We start from the raw sequence: 23,220 nt of genomic DNA, 5'->3' as shown, positions 1-23,220 counted from the left end.
GTCTGTTATCCTGGCTCTTGTTTCAAAGAGAAGGAGACTGTATTTAACCATCAGTCCTCTGCCGAAAGAATGCTGTCCTTTGCTTGGTCTCTGGCCCGGTTCTGGCCATTGACCAAACCATGCGATGCCAAGGCAAATACCAGGGTAAAAAAAACACGAAACAGAACCTGCTGACTTAGATAACAGAGAAATCTGATATTGTTGAGATCCACATTGTCTCGGCAAACACTTTGAAGCCTAGGGTTGGAATGTGTTCACCGAGCGCTTCAGAGCGGCACACGAAGGTCTCATAACGCAGGTCTTTGACGGTACTCATAACTGTCGTGTTGCGTCACACAGTACTTTTTTTGTGTTCATGTTCAACTGGTCACTGGGGTATTAAGGGGTGGAGAAAGCAGGCACTGTGTGTGTGTGTGTGTGTGTGTGTGTGTGTGTGTGTGTGTGTGTGTGTGTGTGTGTGTGTGTGTGTGTGTGTGTGTGTGTGTGTGTGTGTGTGTGTGTGTGTGTGTGTGTGTGCGGGAGGTAGTTAAAATAATATCAATAATTAAGGAATGACCTCAGCTTGGCTTGGTGTGGGGCACTGAATACATTTACAGTAACCCACTAAGTGTCACAGAGTTGCGTCACATTGTTATTTCCTTTTCTATATTTTGCTAGTTTGCAAGTTAAAGATAACTTGACGTGAAGGGGACTTTCTATGTGTTACAGTCTCTGTCTAGACTGTGAGAGTTTCACACTTTCATGGAGAAGATTTGTCAAGGAATTCTAGCTATGAGGCCAGTCCCATCAGTATGTACTGTATTAAGCAAGCATGTCACTATAAGCAACACAAACGATTGCTTTTGAGGACATCTGTAGCATAAGGATGACAAGAACTCCATCAGTAGAGAGCGAGAAGTGATTTAAAGTGAGTGCTTTGGCAGATGCTAATGTTGACTCTGGAAACCGCCACAGGCCAGGAAACAGTGCTAGCACTAGGGCCATGTGGGACTTCAGAAAAAAAAAGAGAAAAAAGTTTGAGTGCCTTTTTTTTCACAGCCCATTGTAAGCAGTTCAATAGAAACCTGCAGTCTTGTAGCAAACAGCCACTTCTTTCCAACAGGCAGGGAGCAATGCACAGTCTACTGACAGGGCAGCTGAGCAGACCAACGGAGAGACAGGGCATGTTCTCACTGCGCTAACAGACGCTTACGTCGCTAGTGGGGGCCCCTAAATCCAGCTCTCTCGCTCAGCCAGCTCTTTCTGGGTATGACTGCTGCTGGATGCACATGTAACCTCCTCTCTCCTAGCTGGCAGTGAAGGACCAAGCGGATGGACTTGCCCACTGGCTCAATACACTGCTCGGCCGCTTCAGCAATCAACCCGGACCACCTCTCATCTCAAGAAGACACGCATGTTCTGCTGAAAGATCCACAGGTGGTTCAACGTTGAGCTGCAGGAGAAGAGGACCGTGGACAGCCTTTCTTTGCTTCCCTTTCCCCTGCTGTACAAGGTACAGTGTCTTCGGGAGTCAGTATGCTTCAAATCGCTGCAGTGTGTCCGGTTTTCCTCCTGCTGATCTGCACAAGGGCACAGGCTCAGGACGCCACGGAGACCCAGGGCCAGACCCAGACCCAGGACCAGAGCCCAGGCCAGGAGCAGCCGCGGTCAGCGGGCCAGGGCCAGGGCCAGGGCCAGGGCGGCTCGGCCACCCCCTGGAGGCAGGTCATCCGGTGGGAAAACAACGGACGGCGCTTCAGTCTCCTGAACAGCGGGGCTGAGTACGTCCCGGCCGGGTCGCAGGCACAGGACACGGGCCCCAGGGTCGTCCTGGCAGACTCTCGCCAAGACGCTCGCCCCCGCACGGCCCGCCGGCCTCAGGGGGGGAATGTCCGCAGACAGGCCCCGTCCAGGGGCAGCTCGGAGACCATCCGGGGGCAGGCGCGGCATCCATTTGGCTTCGGGCAAGTGCCGGATAACTGGAGGCAGACCCCGGGCGGGACCGGCGGCACAGGCGGCACTCGCTTCCAGACCTCTACGAACACTCGCTTCAGACAGCCGTCGACGGGCTCCTCCTCGTCCTCTTCTTCATCCTTCTCTTCGTCCTCTTACAACGGGCCGCCGTTTCAACAATACCCCTTCGCCCAGCAGCCCCAGCAGCCCCAGTACCCGGGTGTGCCCTACGACCCCAGTCTGATGGACGGACCGGTGAGGAGCTACGAGCCCCCCTTCCAGCCCATGGTCCCAGGCGGTGGGTACGGCGGCGGGGGCTACGGCGGCGGGGCGTACGGAGGTGGAGGAGGGGGGGGTGTAGGAGGGGGTGGAGGAGGGGGGTACACTGGGACATTTGGGGGTGGTGTTGGGGGAGTGGGTGGTCAGGGGAGCCCAATGGGGGGAGCGGGGAGCCCAGTGGGCCAAGGCCCCTTCACCGACTATGAAGACGGATACCGCTTCTACCAGCCTTACGGCTACGCTCCCAACCCCGCGGCCCGGGCGCCGCCACCGCCGCCACCACCGCAGCAGCAGCCTCCTCAGCCGCCGTTCGCAGACGGCCTGGACCGCAGGTACACACACAGCCTCTACAACGGGGAGACTGCCGCCGTGGTGCCCGAGGCACCTGTCCCGGTCGGGGTGGACCGGACGGGAACGGCCGCCCAGTCCCCGGTCAGGAGCCCTCAGTACGAACAGTTCCCCCCCTTCGGCAGACCCCAGCCGCCGTTCGTTCAGCAGGTTGCCCCGGGAAGAGTCTCTCCGAACTCGGCGATCGAGAACCCGGGTCACACGGCGGGGAGTGTTTACCGGCAGGAGCAGAGAGGTACGCCCGCTCTTCCACTCTACTGTGTTCGCACACTAAAGGTGCTGACCTGTTTACATCATGCATTATACATGAGCGTGATTTAGAATGCATGGGACATGCCGTGGGTGAGCAACAGTAGAGGGATGAGAAGGTCAAATAGGAATACAGGGAGTGCTTGTGAGCTGCCGTTGTTGGGCCACCATCCGGGTCTCTCATTCATTTAATATCGAAGGTGAAACTAACGAGAGAGAGAAATCCATCTGACAATCCATTGTGTTTCGGAACCAAAATGTAAGGTAGTTCATGATTCAAAAATCTGAGAAAGGTTTATTTGCAGTATAAAGGCAAGTTTACAGTATATTTTCTCTTGATGTATCACAAGTTTGTCAATTTGTAATCAGTTATAATCCGTCAATCCCCTTATGTTGCCTAACAACCAGTGCTTTGGACATTCCTCAACTCAATTTACAAACAAAGAGCACAGTTCCCAGTGTTCATCTCGTCCGTGCTGCTGTTATTGAAACCAGGTGTGACTGGGGGTGTGCCAAGGCAATGAGCGCACACATAGGGCCCTCTGTGCTCCCACATGGGCTGTCGCATACTGGACAGGAACACAGCCCCTGGGCCGATGTTCAAGGCCTCAGTGTGGAGCTCGCTAACAAGAGTGACCTCATATCTTGGAGTCGAGGGGTGGTGCAGCTCTCAGGACAGGAGAAGGGGAAAACAAGAATGGGGGATTCTGTCCTGCTACATATGGAGGGGATCTGGGGTGGGGGTTGGGGAGAGTGGAAAGTCCCGGTCACACATAGGGTCCATTGCCTCACCCTAAAGAATTACGAGTAAAAAAAAAAAAAGCACAAAACGTATATATTTAGAAAGTGCTCTCAGGGGCAAACAGTGTATGAGATTGTAGGTGCCTTGAGTACTCTGGTCTTGAAAGTGTTTATTGGCACAAAAAAGTGTAAATTACTTTCTTCTGGCACCAACAGCAAACAATCGGTCTTGTTTTGATCACTTGTTGCTTTGTTGTTTTGAAGGACGCAGTGAAACCGGATCTTAATCAAACAAATTAGAGCTGGAAAAAGTTGAGTCATAATCACACACGATAGGAATGATTTAACCGTTAACCTCTAGAGAGCTCTCGGGTGTTTTCACAGTGTGGGCTGTCTCGTGTGAGGGGCCGGGGACTATTCTGAGACTACTAGAACAGCAGATTTAGCCGGTTGTAGTTTACTTATCAGCCTGGAATCAGAGCAGGCCTCTGGTAGCGTGCCGTCATTAGCCTCGCCGTAGCTGGGAACCATTTCCGTTTGGAGAAAAAACCCAAACATGTGCCCGGAGTCCTGCTCTCACACAACATTAGTGTGTTAACGGTAAACCACTAGAGGCTTTGGGATGTTTGCACATGCAGCATGTACTTGTTGGTCTGCCTGAGCATTCCTACAAAGCAGTTGGTGAACGACAAGGCTTCACCAGACGTAAAGTTAGATTCACGTAGGTTGTGGTGGATTTAGTGCAACAATAATCACTAAGTAAGGCGTCATCTTGAACTGGATTGAAAAAAAAAAAAAAAGGGACGATTTGGCAATCTTGCGTATTTTCGTTGTACTACATGAGTTTAGTGACAGTTGATCATTTAAGAACAAAAAAAACAATATGTATTTAAGGGGAAACCTCTCAAAAAGCCTGAATGGCACACCACGTGACGGACACGTGAAGGCCAGATCAGGCCTTCCACCGTCAAACTCTCCTGAATCGACCTGGCATCATGAACACGTTGGTCAATATCTCTGCTTGGCTTAGCTTCTTGTGGACCGTGTTCTCTGTTCTCTTCCCGCATCCAAATTAATTCTGTTAAGTGTAATCCTTGGGAAGCAAGGGAAATATGTAGATGAAGTTCCGAATGGCAACTGCTGCAGCAAGGACATTGCTCAATATGCAGGCAGATTTGCCAAGACCCAGTCATAGAGAAATACGCTAATTACAGCTTTGGATGAATGGTTTTTTTGGGGCTTCAGGTCAGCAGCTGTGCATTGCACTTACTGTCTTCCAGTAAGGCTAACAAAAAACAGAAATAGAGGAACTCTAATGGCCTTCCATTCACCACAGAACAACATGAAGACCTCCGGACTCGTTATCACGATGTAGGAGGGACTTTTTTTGTCGTTTATCCGATTTGGATCTCACCAATTTAGACCAACCCATGGGTTTTTCCAGTCTTGTACAAATTTGTGTTTCCTTAAAGCCTCGGGAACAAATCATAGTAACAGCAGAATGAAAAAACAATGCTAATTCAGCATGCCTGAATTAGGAAAGTTAGAGGAAAACATTCCAAGATTATTTCATTTCCCCGCTCGTAGCCCACTCTGAGTGTAATGTGTGGCTTTGTCACAAGCTCTCCAGGCCTCAACAACCTTGGCTAAAGGTTAAAGCAAAAAGGAGAAAGGCTTAGACGGGTTGGAGAGAATAGAGAAGGAGGTTTGTGTTGTGAACCCTGGTTGGAAAGCACTGCGTCTCCCACTGCCTTTGCAGTGTTTACAAGGGTTGCCCCTGGAAGCTCTGCGTTTGGCTTGCAAGTGAACAGACAAATAGGATGTGTGCACAGTGGCAGGCAAAGCAAAGCCTTTCATCTGAACCTGCAGCCGTGTAGGGTGCCACTCGCCCGGGCGTTAAACACCAAACCGAGGAAACCGTCGGATTTACCAACAGGCTCGTAACGAAATCCTCTTAGCTTTATGTACACGGACAAAAACAAAAAACAATTAACGTAGCATTAGCCCACTTCCTGCGGTAAATCCCTTCCTCACCACCGAACACCACTTGACTCTTTTTGAATGCGCTTTTTGTCTTATGTGTTCAGATGGTGAGGTCAGATGGTGTGACTCTGTTGGTTGAACACGTTCACATGATGGCACGTCTGGCCCCAGTGGGCCAAACAGGCAGGGTTGATAAGCTCTCCCAGAGCCCCATTGGCTGCCATGCCCTTCATTGGAAATGGGACAGACATTGACTCTGACAAGTCAGGCCTGCTTTTCTTTTATTCATACTCCTGCCTCCTCTGACAGACTTGGTCACCGGCCCGCTCGAAAAACAGCAGGGGTATGAGATCATTGTTGTTTTACCGCCTGAATATGTTATTTTGGGTCATTAACAAACCCCCCCAGTCTCTCTTTCTCTCTCTCTCTCTCTCTCTCTCTCTCTCTCTCTCTCTCTCTCTCTCTCCTTCTCCCATTTGCTATCGCTCTCTTTCTCTCTCTCTCACACGTTCCCTCACACTCTCTCGCTTCCACTCTCTCGCCACCTCTCTGTTGCTATCTCTGTGTCGCTGTCTCTCCCCCTCCATCCCTCCCTCTCCTCTCTCCCCCCCTCCATCCCTCCTTCTCCCCTCTCCCCCCCTCCCCATGCACTCTCCTCTGTATCTATCCCATCCATCTTGTACAATGTCATTATTCCATATTTTTTTACCTCCCTCTGTCTTTGTTTCAAGGCCTGGCTCCTTTTCTGTCTTTATTCCCTTCCCTTCCCACACCACAATGTTACTCACAGAGACATCTCGCAGAGAATTCCTACGACTCCTCAAGAATCCTCAGTTTAGCTTAATTCCCACCGGATATCACCAGTCAACCAACATATCTTATGCCAATAGTAACCTGCAGTGTTACACGTTAAAACTCCTCTTTACATAACCATACGTCCATACATATACAGTACGTGTGAGCTACATTCAGTCGAGAGGCAAAGCCTGTGTTAAAAAAAGAAAATCCACAATATATTGAAATATAGGAGTGTTTAAGTGGTTCAGAGTTGAAGCCAGCAAACCTTGTGTGGAGCACGTAGGTTCCCTTCGCATCCGGTTCAAAGTGGCCCCTGAGACGAGTGTGCCTCATTAAGGGACTGTGAGGCACGGGGCTGAGGGACGGGAACCAGGGGTACCAGGCTCCTGGAGCTGAAGTGAGGGCCCTCTGTGACTGCACTGCACCCTCACCCTCATGAATCATGGATGACAAATAGTGCTTTGCTGTTGTTTATTGTAAGACATCAGAGAGAGAGAGAGAGAGAGAGAGAGAGAGAGAGAGAGAGAGAGAGAGAGAGAGAGAGAGAGAGAGAGAGAGAAGGAATGTGAGGGAGAGAATTTGAGGGAGAGAAAGAGGGATAATGAATTTGAGGGAGAGAGTGATAGAGAGAGGGAGAGAATATGGGGGAGAGAATATGAGGGAGAGAGAGAGGGGGAGAGAATGTGAGGGAGAGAAAGAGGAATAATGAATTTGAGGGAGAGATTGATGGAGAGAGGGAGAGAATATGAGGGGGAGAGAGAGGGGGAGAGAATGTGAGGGAGAGAGAGGGGGAGAGAATGTGAGGGAGAGAGGGGGAGAAAGACTGTGAGGGAGAGAGAGAGAGTGTGAGGGGTGTTGAGTGTGAGGGAGAGAAATAGTAAAAGAGGGAGAGATGGTGGGAGGGATAGAGTGCAAGAGAGTGTTTGAGGCAGAGAGGGGGATGAATAGTGTGCGAGAGAGAGGGAAAGAGAGTGTGAGGGAGAGCAAGAGAAGGAGAGAGAGTGTGAGGGACAGAGAGAGTGAGGGAGAGAGCCTGGGGACTAGGTGGAGAATGTTTTAATATAAAATATTAATTCAAAGTACATTTTACGACATTTTATTTGTGAGTCAAACTTCATCTTTATTGCTTTGTGTTGCTCTTAGATATGGAGACACAATGGGGAATTAAAATGCTCACAGCTAATGAGCATCCAATACTGCACAGCACTATGCACTTGTAAAGTTAAAGCTGTATTGAGTGTGTTTTTGTTTCTATCCATTTCAACAATTAAGGTTTTCAATGTTTTTTCGGATTTCGGTTATAATTCATTTTCTCTTAATTGACGGCACATCGGTGTTAAGAAAAACAATGCTAATTCATAATGTGTTCATACTTTAGGATTGCCTGATCTGGTTCCTGATCCCAACTACGTCCAGGCATCCACGTACATCCAGAGAGCTCATATGTACTCCCTACGCTGCGCTGCTGAGGAGAAATGTCTGGCCAGGTAAACCATGATCTGGCCATGTTCACTGGTCTGCTATGGTACTGTCTATGTGTACCACAGTCATAGATAATCACAGTGTTTGTTTGGGTAGTGAACACCATAACCATGGGATACTTTATTTAGTATTTAATCAAATTACCACCTTTCCAAAAAAGTGTGTGCATATTGCAGAATTTGTTTTAGCAGTATGCTGGTAAAAATAAAAAGTTGAGTAAGACAAGCCACAAGTGAGTGAGATTTGGAACCATGGAACCTTGTCACCTTGGGGGGGGGGGGGGGAGTCAGGGCTGTGTCCATCTCTCTGTGATGGTTAGACTTTCCCACCCTGGGGAGGACCCAACAATATGATCTCTGTGACTGACTCTGTGCACTGTAAACAATGCACTGAACTGATGGAAATGTGCTGCTGTGTCTGTTTGCCCTCTTCGCGTCACAAACACAGCCATCCCTCAAAGCCCTTTTCATATCCTGTCCGAGCTCGCAGCAATCACAGACAGATGGCCTGTTGTAATTTGCCATACACTCCAGAGTCAACAGCAACCAGGAGATGAATGGTGCTGATCTTCAGTTCTGCTGCAGACCTCCCAGCACCTCGCCCCCCCCTCCCCCTGGCTCCTTAAAGCTGCATTTTGCAACAGGCTGCTGTACTGAATCCCTCTTTGTGTTGCTTCCAGCGAGGAGAACAAATGTGTGTATGGAGTGATATCTGTAATATGAATTATGAATTATTTATTTGATATATCTTCCTGCCTCCCAGCCTTTTTTCTGATGCCTTTCTGCCTTTTTTCTTTTTCTTTTGCCTTTACCCTGTTCGCCTTAGGCTTGCGACAGAGAAACATGGGAACATATATATATATTCATATATTCCCATATACACACAAACACATTTCCTTTGTGGACCCATGGGTCTGTTAGATGCCGTTCTCCGTACCACTTTGGTGTCCTGATGTGTGTGCGCTGTGTCCCCCAGCACCGCCTACACGCCTGAGACCACGGACTACGACGTCAGGGTTCTCCTGCGCTTCCCCCAGCGGGTGAAGAACCAGGGCACGGCCGACTTCATGCCTAACAGACCTCGCCACACCTGGGAGTGGCACAGCTGCCATCAGTGAGTAGTGACCACGCCGCTGGAGCTCCGCCCCCTCAGGAACCAATAATAATAATAATAATAAATTCAATTTATATAGCGCTTAATATGGTACTCTAAGACGCTTTACATATTGCCCTATCAAAACTATGTAAGACAGACTAGGAATAAAAGAAAAACAGAGGTTAAACATGAAGAATAAGGTGGGAGTTGGGTGGGGAAGGCTAGTGTGAAAAGGTATGTTTTGAGGGCAGATTTGAAAGAAGAGAGGGTTGGAGAGACTTTGATGTGGGAGGGGAGTGAATTCCAAAGGGTTGGGGCAGCTACTGAGAAGGCCCGATCACCCCAAGTCCGTCGCTCAGTCCAAGCCACCATATGGCGAGCACACCACCACCATGTACCGAGGGTTCATCTTTACATCAAATATTTTGACGAACTCAAATAACTCAATAACTGTAATTTAGTATTATGACTCGTATTACTATTTTGATTCGCCGCCAAGGGATTTAAAACCGAGAGAAGCCGGGGCGTGCTGCTGTCTATTTTATGTCGTAACCTTCCAATGATTGTAGGTACACCAAAAAAAAGTATTCAGGATTTCCCCCTGGAACCTGCTGGCTAATGTCGCGTTTCCACTGCAGGGTGCGGAACGGATCGGATCGCAAAGTTGCGGTAGGGAGGGGGCGGTATAGCCCAGCTCAGTTCCGAGGTCGCGTTTCCACTGCCGACAGTACCCTTTGTGGTAGGCCGGATGTCGATCGCCGCGGCAGCTAGGTAAACATCGTAAACAACGTCTTCCTCCCCAAGAATGCAGACGAACGTCTCCACCTCCTTGTTCGCCCAAGCAAGCGTTTTACGCGACATGTTAATTGTAAAGAATAATACCTCGAGGCTACTGTTTGTTTGTTTTTATCGCCGCGTCACCCGGAAGTGATGATTCTGTCGCCCGATCAACGGAGAGGGTGTGTAGCTAGAATTTCCGAGGACCCTTTCAGGCGTCTCGTCTCGTTTCCAGTACCCCAACGGAGGAGTCCTGAAAACGAGGCCAAAACGGGTACGGCTAAGTCCGGGTCACGCCCACTTTTGGCGGTGGAAACGCGACCCGATCCGCACCCTGCGCGCCATAAGGGCCCCTCTAGGGTACGCCTGCCTCCAGTTGGGAACCGCTGGTTTCGATCCTTTCGAATCCTTTTCTCAAATGCACAACGCCTGTGCTGTCTGGCCCGCTCTTGTCGTTGATGTCCTGGTTTTAGTCATGTGATGGATGACTCTCAGGTACATCATGAGGTGAAGTCAGAAGCTGTGATTCTTCTGATCCTTCCATCCATTCTTCCAAAGTCTGGTCCATTCAGCTGCTGTTCAATCGCTTCCACAACGTACATAAAGAATCATCGATTCCCCTTGATTTAAATAATGTACATTATCTGCATTGAAAGCTGTCGATTCACAAACAACCACTCGACCTGCAGCGTCTCCAGTCGGAGACACGGGACGCTTTACTGGTGCCTGTTGTTCCAGCGAAAAATAAGAGATTTGCAGGGAGACATTTGGAGGCTTCTATTACATCTCAGGGATGCCTAGGAAAAAAAATATTAAAATAATGAGCCTGGAGAGGCTGTTTTGCTGTGCCCTAAAACAGGCAGCGGCCATTAGAAATACCTTGGCAGAGCCATGCCTCATCTGGCTTATGGCTTGAGTGAACTCGTGTTGACACCTTGCGAAGGTATAATAGCTCTTAAAAATGCATGAAACTGCCCAATGGAAAAACCCGGCTTCTGGAAACGGTGGATTTCGGTCGTACTGACTTAATCCAAACTACACAAACAGGCTGTCCACTCCATGAGGCAGTGCGGCGGTGACATCATCCACTAACACACACCGCACCATCGTGACTGGTCAGTTGGATGGTCTCGCACCACAAGTGTTTCTCTGTGGAAATCGGAGAGCTGGGAGAGGCAACCACATCACAAGTTTGTAATCGTTTTATTTTCTCGTTTTAAATGCTCTTTCCCTCGTTCTATTGACGAGGTGGGAGTCGGGTCCACGTTTGCTGTCACACACGTTCACCTTCCAGAACACCCCCCTCCCCCCCCCCCCGTCTCGGAGTCAGGTGAACATCCGCCAGCTTGGTGTCGGTTCCTCATCGTACTGGAATGCAGACGCCATTAGGAGATCGCTGGACTGGGGTGGGGCGGGGTGGGGGGGAGAGACCCTGGAGGAGGGGGTTGGGGGGTGGGGGAACAGAACAGGCTGAGGCAATCACATCTTCCGTGTGCAGCGTAACCACTCTCGCTCTGTCTGTCTCTGGCGATCTGTGGCGTGGCATCACCAAGACTGGGGCCGGTCGCGCGGTGGATGTGGGTTAGTGGAACGACCACGGCATTCCGGTTGCGGTCGGCCCTCTTGAGGGGGAAGGGGGGGGGGAGGAGGGACTCTGGCCCAGATTCTCACGATAAGCGACAGAACGGCCGCGTCGGCTTCAGTCGGAGAAGCTGCACAGTCGACAGAATTTGTTTCCACAATAAATCACACGCTGGCCCTATTCTGGCGTTGAGTGCTGGAACGAGGAGAGGGAATTGCCTCCCTCTTGGGTTTCCAACGCTCGGAATATGTTAATTTATTCGAACGGAGGTTGTAGGGTGTCCTGCCCGCTTAACATTGAAGACCGCTTGGACATTTATCTGTAGTCAGATGTTGACATCATCGTTGCTGTTGTTGTTGTTGTTTGTACTGGTGCTTTAAGAGTCAACAGCCGTTCTTTCCATCCGTATTATTTGTGGAATGCGGACGTCATTGTTTGGCTAAATATTTGAAATGGGACCATGCACTCAAACATGTAATCTGATAACTCGGCACTGTTGCAACACAAATGGGAAAGTGATTCAGGTTTTAGGTATTGGATTGGAATGTTCTGCGTCTTCCAAAACATTTTTTTTATTTAAGTCAATGTTTTCCCCCCGATCTCTGCATTCTCCGTTACTGACATAGTCTGCAACGTAACCCAAGGAGGGACAAGAGGCCTTTGCCTCTCTCTCTCTCTCTCTCTCTCTCTCTCTCTCTCTCTCTCTCTCTCTCTCTCTCTCTTTCTCTGTCTCTGTCTCTGTCTCTGTCTCAGTCTCAGTCTCAGTCTCAGTCTCAGTCTCAGTCTCAGTCTCAGTCTCTCTCTCTCTCTCTCTCTCTCTCTCTCTCTCTCTCTCTCTGTCTCCCGGTCTCTGTCTCTCGCTCTGTATCTCCCTTTCTCTGTCTATATGCCTGTCTCTCTCTCTCTCTGTGTCTGTATGTCTTTTTCTATCTGTCTGTCTCCCTTCCTTCTCCTTATGTACACAAATATTGATACAGCGACAAAATACACATAACTTGTTCGATCGAGTTGGTAAAAGTTCAGTCCACCTGAATTCTCGTGTGCCCATCAAACCTGTCCATAACCCTGCACAAAGGATGCAGAGAGAGAAACAAGTCCACCCATGAGAGCTACTCACAATGGGTTCCCTCGACCATGGAAGGAATGAGTTTGGGATGTCCCTTAGTCAGTGCCTGGAAAGTACCCTCTATTGAATTCCCTTCCAAGATGTCTTTCAATCTTTAACGACGTATCCAGTAAAACTCCTGAAACAGTTATGTGGAAACACGGACTATGATGTCAGGCTTTATTGTACAGTGTGTACACACCCTGTAAACTGTGCAGTATGCTCGTGTCAAAAGAGCATGCATGTCTCGGAGCCGCGGAGAGTCCCGGAGAACTATAAAGATTTCATTTAAAGGAGCATTTAAGTACCCGCTCCTTGTTAGGATAATATATTTACACAATTATAATGAGCACAATTCCCTGCTGCGAACAGACATGGCTGTTCCGATGTTTACTGCTCTTCTAGCGCGGAGTGGGCACATAAAACCACTCCAAGGTCACTTTCACTCTTGGCATTAGTCCCTAAGAGGCTGTTTGAAATATGAATGATTTTAAAGTTGACAGTCTCTCACTGAGACTCATTCAGGTCATCCGAAATGATCAGTGGCCCGTGTGCATCCAGGCTTCGCTAAGCTGCTAAAGCTGTGCAAATAGTTACAGACCAATAACATTACGTAAACACCAGAAAGCCCCCCCACACACACAGGTGCACGCACTCACACCCATATGCATGCACACACACGCACACGCACGCACACAAGCACACACACACACCTGTGCATATACACACACACACACACACACACACACAAACCTGTGAACACACACACATACACACACACACGCACACACACACAAACCTGTACATACACACACACACACATACACACACACACACACACACACACACACACACACACACACATCCACACACAAACCTGTGCATACACACACACACATGCACACACACACACCAACACACGGGTGTGTGTAAAAACAACCATGTGTCCATGCATCATCCCGCACATCGACCCCTCTGATCTTGCAGATTGTAACAAAGTAATTAACATCATTCATACATCATTAGAGTGTTAATGTCCTGATTCATCAGTGCTTTATTGTGGCCATTCGTTAGTGTCCATTGTCCTTTTAATCAATAATGATCTGCTTCGTCGAGCTGCAATATCAATTACAACGCAGGGCCACAGGTGACGCAGGTGGGTTCACAAACGTACACCTTTTGACTTTTCTTTAACCCAATGGGCACAATCCTACAGTGGCCCTTATTCTGAATGCACACTGCACTGCATGGCACAACAACATCACAAGCTTGGTAAAAAGTTCAACATCCTTTGTGTGAATTATACACTTGGTAGTAGTAGTAACAGCAGTAGTCATAGGCCTCGTATTGTTATTGAGGTGTTTCATCTTTTTTAATTCTGTGTTTTAACACTCATGGGGTACCATCACTTTAGTGAACAACCAGTCTTTGACGTTCCCTATTTTCCTCCCTGCGTCATTCCTCCTCCACCAGGCACTACCACAGCATGGACGAGTTCAGCCACTACGACCTGCTGGAAGTGTCCACCGGCCGCAAGGTGGCCGAAGGACACAAGGCCAGCTTCTGTTTGGAAGACACCACGTGTGACTTTGGCCACCTCAAACGCTACGCCTGCACGTCCCACACTCAGGTAATGAATCACGCGCGACCGCTCCAGCGGGCAGCAGATGAGCGGATGTGTGCGCAGAGTTCCAGGAGTTTATTCAGCTGGCTTTTGACTTCCCCTCAACCTCTCTCTTTCCAGTTCCGGCTGAAACAAGCTGAATAAACTTCTGGAAATTGCTTTGTTAAAAAACAAACTTTGGACGAAACATATGTATACTCACCCCTCTGCTGTGGAGAGGTCAAACAGAGGAAATATAATATAGCTTCTCAGTTGAGCCAAAGTCTGTTTGGACTTAGTATCCTTTGTTTGTCATTCTTGACCGTGAATACCTAACATTGTTTGTACTAATTAATAAAAATGTTATTGCAATAAGGGGGAATGTACAGTATGTGCCCGGATGTTGCATGGGATATGTTGTTTCTTTGGCATGGGCTAACGTTTTTGGAAATCCAAAAGAATGTCCACTGTTCTGATGAGGTCATTGCTAAAGGCTAGTTGATGTTGCACTGTTCACAGATACTTGCAGGAACACTATGTTTAATGGTCTAAAAAGTGTTGAAATTACTATTCAGTATGACTATTGATGCAGCCGTATCCCTATAAAAAAAAAATATATTGCTGGATTGTCAGCCTTAGTTGTTGAGGGATTTTTTTTTTTAAATTGAGGGAATCTCTTTTGACCTACCTAGTCTGGCGGTGCAATAATTATTGTTGATATTCTAAAGAATAATAGTTGGTCATGCAGGAATGCTATATTTATCCTACAAAATGTCTGTGAATGAAGATGGGGAAAGCAGTTATTTTGGTTTAATGCTCATAATCCTTATTTTTTTCAATTCATCACATCGGAAATCCGCCTTTGATCAGCCTATAGCACACTGTTTTAATAACGATAATGCCTTGCTCGTGTTATGGCTGGAAGCCCTTGTATAACGCTGAGTGGCAGGCTCCTACCAGAGATTGGGACTTGATGTTGTCCTCTCCTGTCCTGCAGGGGCTCAGTCCAGGCTGCTATGATACATACAATGCTGACATAGACTGCCAGTGGATCGATATCACAGACATACAGCCAGGAAACTACATACTCAAGGTAAGATCTTGTTGAAAATACAGGTTGGTGGACAACACAAGGTCAGAATTAGGGGAAACTGACATAAACGTTGTGGGGTTTAATAGGATATGAGCCAGAATTTAAATTCAACAGGAACGTATTAATCATTATCGATTGCATTTTTTCATTATATCTGCCAGGAAAAAGATATTTTTTGCCTGCAGAGGGCACTTATAATTTAATTTGATTAGATTCAACATAACAGATCAAATATCCATACCATGTATTTTATTCTTAGTCTTTAACTAACCCTAGTTTTTCCATGCGCAGGATTAAAAGTAAAAGGAGAGACTGATTGATGCTGAGATAGTGTTTGATTGATTGCTTTTGATTTATGCTTCCCAGCTCCAGGTTAATCCCAAGTATCTGATACTGGAGTCAGACTTCACCAACAACGTAATCCGCTGTAACATTCATTACACGGGGCGCTTCGTAACGACAACAAACTGCAAGATAGCACAGTGAGTCACATGAAATTCATAACCAACACAACACAAACATAATTAGCGTATCCTAATGCCTTAAAAAGGCCTACAATAACATCGGATAATGGGTTGCCTGTGTTTACATTGTGCTCTAACTATGAACACATACTTTATTCTTGAGATTCGAAAACAAAACTATTTCCAAACGCTGCAGCCAATTTGAAGGCTCCAAAATGTAATGACGTTAAAACCAGATCACCAAACACTGAGGGCATGGTAATCAGGTTACCATGACCTGCTATTGTCATGCAAATCCATAAATATGCTCGCTATGTGCCCGTCGTTTCCCTTCCCAAAATGGTGACCTAAAATGAGAAAATGGCACTGACCACTGAGTCAAAGACAAACCCATAACCTCTGAGTGTGTATATAGTGACTGTCGTATATCACTGGCCTTTTATCTAGACGGCAAATCTCAATCTTCTCACTCATGTTTCGCCCCTTGAATCTGATGTCCAACAATAACTGATGAACACAGCAGCCAGCATAGAACCTAACTCAGTGACCCAACAGAGAACCTTGCTGACCCAACATAGTACCTCAGTGACCCAACAAAGAACCTCAATGACCCAACACAGAACCTCACTGACCAAACACAGAACCTCAGTGAGTTTACATAGAACCTCAGTGACTTTACATAGAACCTCAGTGACTTTACATAGAACCTCAGTGACTTTACATAGAACCTCAGTGACTTTACACAGAACCTCAGTGACTTTACATAGAACCTCAGTGACTTTACATAGAACCTCAGTGACTTTAAATAGAACCTCAGTGACTTTACATAGAACCTCAGCAAGTGACCCAACACCGAACCGTGTCCCAACACAGAACCTCAGTGACCCAACACAGAACCTCAGTGACCCAACACAGAACCTCAGTGACCCAACACAGAACCTCAGTGACCCAACACAGAACCTCAGTGACCCAACACAGAACCTCAGTGACCCAACACAGATCCAGGGCCTTTGATCACAAGGGTCATCCCAGTTTGATGTGCTCCCTAGCCGTGATTAATGGAACACCATTGTGTGCTGTGTAGAGCCAGTGCAGAGTCCATTAGAGGGCTCTGTGTTCATAGGTCGAGTGAATGTATATAGCTAAACTGTAATGAATGAATAGCCAAACTCTGCCTACTCAGGAGGGGGGGGGGGGGGGGGGGGGGGGGTTATTGATGGTTTAATTGGAACCGAACGCCTGAAAAACCGATTGTACTATCGGAGACTCAAGAGGTCCGGTGCCAGGTCTTTCTGCCTAGTGGTCGATTAATAGAGCGCCTCTTAGTGTTTTATATTACTTATTGAACTGAATGGGGTTCCTTGGTAAAATATTTGATGGTTTAATGAATGATGTGCCCATTCTTGAGTGAGGATTAATGGGCTCGGAAACTTTTATGTATCACCCCACTGAGTGTCCGGTGCCGCCGTGAGCACTCCTTGATAGCTCTATTAAGACGTTTATCATCATATCTTCCTGAAGGGAGATCAGGGCAAATGTACATAAGTAAGGGGCCATTAGGTTTAAGTGCTTTCACATTTCACCCAAATGGTATAAAACATTTGCCATGTTTGCTCGAGCACATCTAGTATCAATGGAACAGATGATTTAGCCAATGTAACATTCCACTAGATGTTGAGAACACGTCTTACTTGTTCTCTACATACAAGTTGTGGTGTGTGTTCATGGTTTTTTATTGGAGGAACCTTAAAATATAACCTTAAATATATTTGCCTTTCCGGGTTTATATTTATATTTGCTTTTTTCTTGCTTTCTTTATCTCACAATATTCAAAAATGAGGTTCAATGACTACAGTCTAAAGGCCTGACTACATCCTAAAAGCCAGACTAAAGTTGAAGAGTCTGACTACAGTCTAACAGCCTTACTACAGTCTAACAGCCTTATTACAGTCTAACAGCAAGACTACAGCCTGACTGCAGTCTAACAGACAGACTACAGCCTAACAGCCAGACCACAGCCTGACTACAGTCTAACCAGAGTACTGTTGTGTGATTTCCATCAGGTCCTGATCAGGTTCAGGAAGACGGCCAAGCCTGGATGAGAGTCTTGGATGGATTCTGTTCCATTGAAATGTGAACAGAATCCTGTTGTACCTGTTTGATACTGGTTTGGAACTGGTTTGTACTTTTGTTAAAAAAAAATTATAATATTTTATTGACCCATGACAAAGATAATTTTTCAACATAGAATTAAATCGAATGAAAATACACAGAGAGGTGCCAACTTGCACACACGCATACACACACACACACACACACACACACACACACACACACACACACACACACACACACACACATACACACCCAAACACACACATGCACCTGCATGCACAGACACAAACACTTGGCATAAAAACACAGCGATTGTCATCCTCTACCAACGCCACAGCGTCTCATCATGCTAGTCTGTCCCCAGCCAATCACAGAGGGTTACCGTGTCCCTGTTGGACACATCTGCATCCAAAAAAAAAAAAAACCCACAAACAACCATATGTGCACGCTCCGCTGGTTCTGGTCCATTTGATTACCAACGCACCATGCAATGCTGCTGGTGTTTCAATGGGTTGTCCCGGGCGATTCTGGGTTCAGCTGCAGCACAACAAATTAAATTAGGGGCAAGTCCCTTCCAAGTGCTTTCAACCGTGGTGTGTGTATGTGTGTGTGTGTGTGTGTGCGTGCGTGCGTGCGTGTGTGTGTGTGTGCGTGTGTGTGTGTGTGTGTGCGTGTGTGTGTGTGTCTGGTTGGGGATTGGGCTGGGGTCGGGGATGGGGGGAGTAATGATCAGTGACACAGAAGAGCCTTAATGTGTTGGTTTGTTTCTGTTCACTTGTGTCTGTCGGGCTGGGCCAGCATTGCCGATACCGCAGATTCTCTGGGCACAATCGGTTTAATGTTGTGTGTGTGTGTGTGTGTGTGTGTGTGTGTGTGTGTGTGTGTGTGTGTGTGTGTGTGTGTGTGTGTGTGTGTGTGTGTGTGTGTGTGTTCGTGTTCGTGTTCGTGCGAGGCCCTGTTTGTGTCTTAGACTCCCCCCTTAGTCAGACAACAGGTTGCCTGGACCTCAATACTAAGATGCTTTTCTCTCTCTAAATCCCCTCAAAGCATTTTCTTCCCCCTGACCCATTCCACCCATTTCTTCCCAATACAACAAACACACAACCAAACAAACAGCAGTCTGGCTGGTGGATTTTGCTGCCTCAATAAGGTGCTTCTCAGATAACAGGATTCACGCTGTGCGAACACTGAGGTGTACACCCTTCGGTGGTGGTCCCTTCCTCGACCGCCTAACCCTGGTCCAGAGCCAGAGCCAGAAAGACCAGCTATAGCTTAGTAATAAATCTGTCATCACGTACTGTATATCGAACCAATGTTGTCACTGATTCACTGAGTCTCCTTTGTATGAATGGAGTCGTTTATCGGACTGATTCATCGAGACGGTCACTCGACAGTGTGGGGTGTTATGCCAAGAAGAGGCGACTGCTACTGCCTGTTAGTCCCCACCTACCTCTCTCACTGAGTGTTCCATTTCAGTGTGTAGGAGCCAATGGTAATCTAGCGATGGCTCTGAAAAGGCTTCCTCCAATTCTTTTCCCCCGACTATATTGAGGACGACATGTTTTGGGGGAATGACCCGATAAACAGGTTTTTGAAATTGTGTTCATGAATTATTATAAAGAAAAGAACGGCGTGTATTGTTTATTGAGCATTTCTCGAGTATAGTGGAGCCGATGTATTATTGTATCATTATTGTGTAAATAAGGACAGCATTTATCTTTGTTCTCATGTGGATTTCTTACTTGGTGCGACCGTTTTTTTAATGTTTGTCTTACTTTTGAAATTCAACGGCAAATAGTTGTAAGCATACATTAGCAAATCTACGGAGTACAATAAATAAAGAACATCTTTCCATGTTGTACTCTAATTGTACTCATTTATTTGGTTCAATATGTGACCGTGTTATTCAGAGATTAGACTGTATGTGTACCGAGTCTCTTCTGGACCGAGGGACTGATTGTTGAAATACAAAATGTACCTTGGAGGCGTGACATTTGAATCACTCTACAATTGAACACCTGTCTGAAAAAAGCCATACCCACCAAGAAAAACATTTGCACACCCCTGTGCCCTCTGAGTTGAATTTGGGCCACGTTGAAACTAAAGCCATTCTTTTTTCCCATCCTGTTTATAAGTAGACATCTATATGCATCTATTGACTCTGACACAGAATATAGATCAGATGAAAGAAACACTGGGGAGTTTCATCAAAAATGTAATGCAAAAAGACATGCAGTGGTATTAATGCATGGAGGGATTTTCCCAACACACTGCATGTGGATTTGCCATTCATGATTCAGACATGAATGCAAATATGACCTTTCCGAAATACCAAAATCCTATGAATGAGGTGATATGATATTTATGAAAAAATATAGGGGTCTTTCTTCATTTGTGTCAGAGTTGTATTGCAAGGCAATATCTGTACTAAATTTGGCCATGGTCAGTTAATCAATTTCTGGTATATGGCAGTGGGATATGGAAATCAGCTGTCATATTTCTGGGCGAAAATCCAATTAAGTTGTAAATCAAATGTAAAGATCCTTATTAGAATGTCCTTTCACTGTATAGACAAAGACACTGTGATCCTCAAATTGTAAACAGCTTTCATACATCAAGGTACAAGGCAATCACTGTTTTATTAATTGCAATATAAATGACACAAAAGTCATAATGACACAAAAGTGTCGTAATAGATGACCAAAGGCATATTCTCATTCTAACTGCACCATATTTAAGAATAAAAATCCATACATGCATGAGAAATTAAAGAGAGGAGATGTCAACATGATTACTTGCTGATGATAACTGCAAATAACACAAAATGCATTGCACACCACTACCACACATTCACAAACTAACCTTCTGTAGTTTGAATAATATGCCTTGCAATCAAGTATTCATGTTAAAATGTCAATGTTAAATGAATGACAAACTAAAGAAAACACATTTTTAGAGGAAATACTTTGCCTTCAAAGAAAGTGATGCATATTTCCTGTGGTTTTGCTGGCCAGTTCTCACTGTGGTGAATGGTTTGCCTCAGCATGGCCTTTTCCCTGCTGGGACTTCCTACAGTTGTTTCAACTCTGGTCCCAGTAAATAACCTACTGGTACTTTTCTGTTAGGTTTGATGAATCGTAGGCATACTTGAGCACAGTGCAAGCAGTGCAAGTGGGTGAGTGTGTGGACATGTTGATGGGGATGTCCTGGGGAAATTTTAAGGCCAAGATTAGTCACGTTTATGTCTAAAGTCCTTTATCATAATTACAGTCTCCAAGGCCCTAATTAGGTGACACTAATCTCAACCCAAGCCCTCAGAATCCTACCCGCCCAGAGAGGACGTGGTGTATCACCATTGGCTTTTAAAACATGGGTGGGGGAGCGATTTCCGTGTGTCCTCGTGCTTAATGGAATAGTGTGACCAGAATCCAAGTTCTATGACTCAGTGCTCTGCGAAAACACACCCAGGGTTGTGCCCGTTTAAACGATGGCTTAACTAGCAGGGCTTAACGGCTAAGAGCATTCTCTGTACATTTGAAGGGCCCATGGCAGCCAAACACTTTGCATGTTAGATATATTTAAAAAACACCCTGCTGTTTTAACCTACTGCATGGGTTAACCTACGCGGTCCAAGCCCAGAGGACCAAGGTGAAAACAGTCATTTTAGTGGGAGGAATGTGTTAATGGTTAATGGAAATAATTCCATAAACATGAAAAAGATGAATGCGCAGCTCGTTCTTAACCAGCCTAACGGACTGGAGGCCGAAGTGGAAGGTGTGGTTCAGCCTCACAGTGGATACTCCAAACAGCATCAAAGCGAAACCCCCAATGAATCCAAATGTAAGCCCCGGTATTGGACTACTTAGTAACTAAGTAGGTAGGCTTACTCCTGTCAGGGGATATGCATCCCAGCGATCTGAACTGTGCGGATATGCAGATCCATAGCTGCTGCAAGACCCTCCATGACTGACAGCAGGCCTCGAGCCCTCTACATCCAGACCAGCTCTTGCTCGAGTGTTATTCTGTATTTATCTCTGCTTGCTACCCGGAGTGACAATGGGCCCACTTAAAACCTACGGCAGACGGGTTGTGTGGAGTTGTGTACCCTTAATTAACCATTTTACCACCGCAGCTGTTGCCGCATTACAACACGTGAATTGGCACAGGGAACGGCAACACTTTGGGAGAAATTGGTTCACTTCTTCTTCTGTTCATAAATCAAATGAATCAAGACATGAAGGTGTCTCAATTTACAGCGAGGGAAGGGGGAACGCATTTCTGCAAGTGATAGGTGAGAGAATTGGCACGGCTTTGTACTGGAAGAATAGCAGCAAATGAGAAGCCATTGACTTTATGATGGAGAATGGCTGAAGACAATTCAATAGTGAGGAAAACACAGCTCTGTGATTTACATGCAGCTGCAGTCACTGGCTCATTTGTTTTGATAATGGCTCATCTTAGTTCACAATTTATGCAGTGCTGACTCAGCCATATATTTCTAAGTTAACAATCACCACACTTGCAAACGCCTCCCCAACTGAAAGCCATGGGCGTAGAGAGAATTCAGCTTGCCTCACAGACTCCAGGCAGACTGTTGAGAGCATGGCCCGACAGTTTAAACACTTCCTGCCTCCGTGCTGAAACATCTCCCTGACGCCGGTGTACACTGCAAGGGAGGGACCGTTTGTTGAGAGAATTCCTCCGCCCCTGAATGTCAAGGCGGTGCCAACAGACGGTTCCGACTCTTTCCAAGAGTTTAATTCACTCTGTGCATAATCGACGGGGACACAAAAGGAAATGGTGATGGGAGGAGAAAAAAAACAAGGACGAATACCAACGAAAACAGGCGTTTGTTCTAGAGGAAGTTTTGCGTCTGACACATTTTCCTAAAAGCGAATGCTCTGTGTCTAACACGCAGTAGACGTGTGAGTGCTTGAGTGTCTCCTGACCCCTCGCCCGTCCACGGGCTGGACCAAAGCGTTCCCGGCTTTGGGCGGGAAACGGGAGCTGCCAAGCTAGCTCCCAAGAGGCACACTTCCACCTAAATGGCCCACTCGCGCCCTGGCGCTCCTCATTTGCCCGTGTCTGTGAAGGCTATCGAGCCGTGGCCGGTTCAATTTCCTAATGTTGTGCTTCCAATGGCTGCTCCCCAGTGCCCCCAAAAGACCTCTAGCGGGGCCCGGGGGTGAGGCCCCCCATCTAGTGGGCTCTGCAGAGCTCGCTAGGGCTCGCTATGTGTGGCTAAATGACGGTGGGTACGATCGTTGACGCACGATGCCCACCATTGTTACCGCCATTAGGGCCGGGGTTCCCACCTCATCATGATCATTGGCTCCAACAGGGGTCCATCATGAAGTCAGGATGCCGGCCAGAGGGATCCGAGTTCCTGCATGACTCCCGAGCCCGCCGACAGGCCTCGTATTTTTCCGGAGCGATTTCACTGACCTTTCCTGTCATCGGTGCGTTTCCTCTGCCCCCCCCCCCCCCCCCCCCCCCTCCCTCACAGGCCAGCAGCTGTGGGGCGCTCACCTGAGGCTGACTAACTCGCCCCCCTCCCACCCCCCAAACGGACTG

General features: G+C 47.1%; 1 protein-coding gene across 1 annotated transcript; it reads left to right on the top strand.

Moving 5' to 3' along the window:
- Nucleotides 1-1,039: 1,039 nt before the first annotated feature.
- Nucleotides 1,040-19,513, top strand: loxl1 (lysyl oxidase-like 1). The gene is made up of 7 exons (XM_030377364.1): nt 1,040-2,794; nt 7,709-7,817; nt 8,788-8,925; nt 13,845-14,001; nt 14,972-15,067; nt 15,434-15,549; nt 17,595-19,513. The coding sequence occupies exons 1-7, from the start codon at nt 1,516-1,518 to the stop codon at nt 17,599-17,601; spliced, it is 1,902 nt and encodes a 633-aa protein (XP_030233224.1). The 5' UTR covers nt 1,040-1,515; the 3' UTR covers nt 17,602-19,513.
- Nucleotides 19,514-23,220: the final 3,707 nt, after the last annotated feature.

This window comes from Gadus morhua, chromosome 14, assembly GCF_902167405.1.
Source record: "Gadus morhua chromosome 14, gadMor3.0, whole genome shotgun sequence".
Classification (NCBI taxonomy): domain Eukaryota; kingdom Metazoa; phylum Chordata; class Actinopteri; order Gadiformes; family Gadidae; genus Gadus; species Gadus morhua.
This window is presented reverse-complemented; position numbering and strand designations above follow the sequence as displayed.

Excerpts from the sequence above, each read along its gene's own strand:
- loxl1 (XM_030377364.1), top strand. The coding sequence starts at position 1,516 with ATGCTTCAAATCGCTGCAGTGTGTCCGGTTTTCCTCCTGCTGATCTGC. Across the intron at positions 7,818-8,787 it reads GAGGAGAAATGTCTGGCCAG|CACCGCCTACACGCCTGAGA; the intron begins GTAAACCATGAT and ends TGTGTCCCCCAG. Across the intron at positions 14,002-14,971 it reads CCTGCACGTCCCACACTCAG|GGGCTCAGTCCAGGCTGCTA; the intron begins GTAATGAATCAC and ends CCTGTCCTGCAG.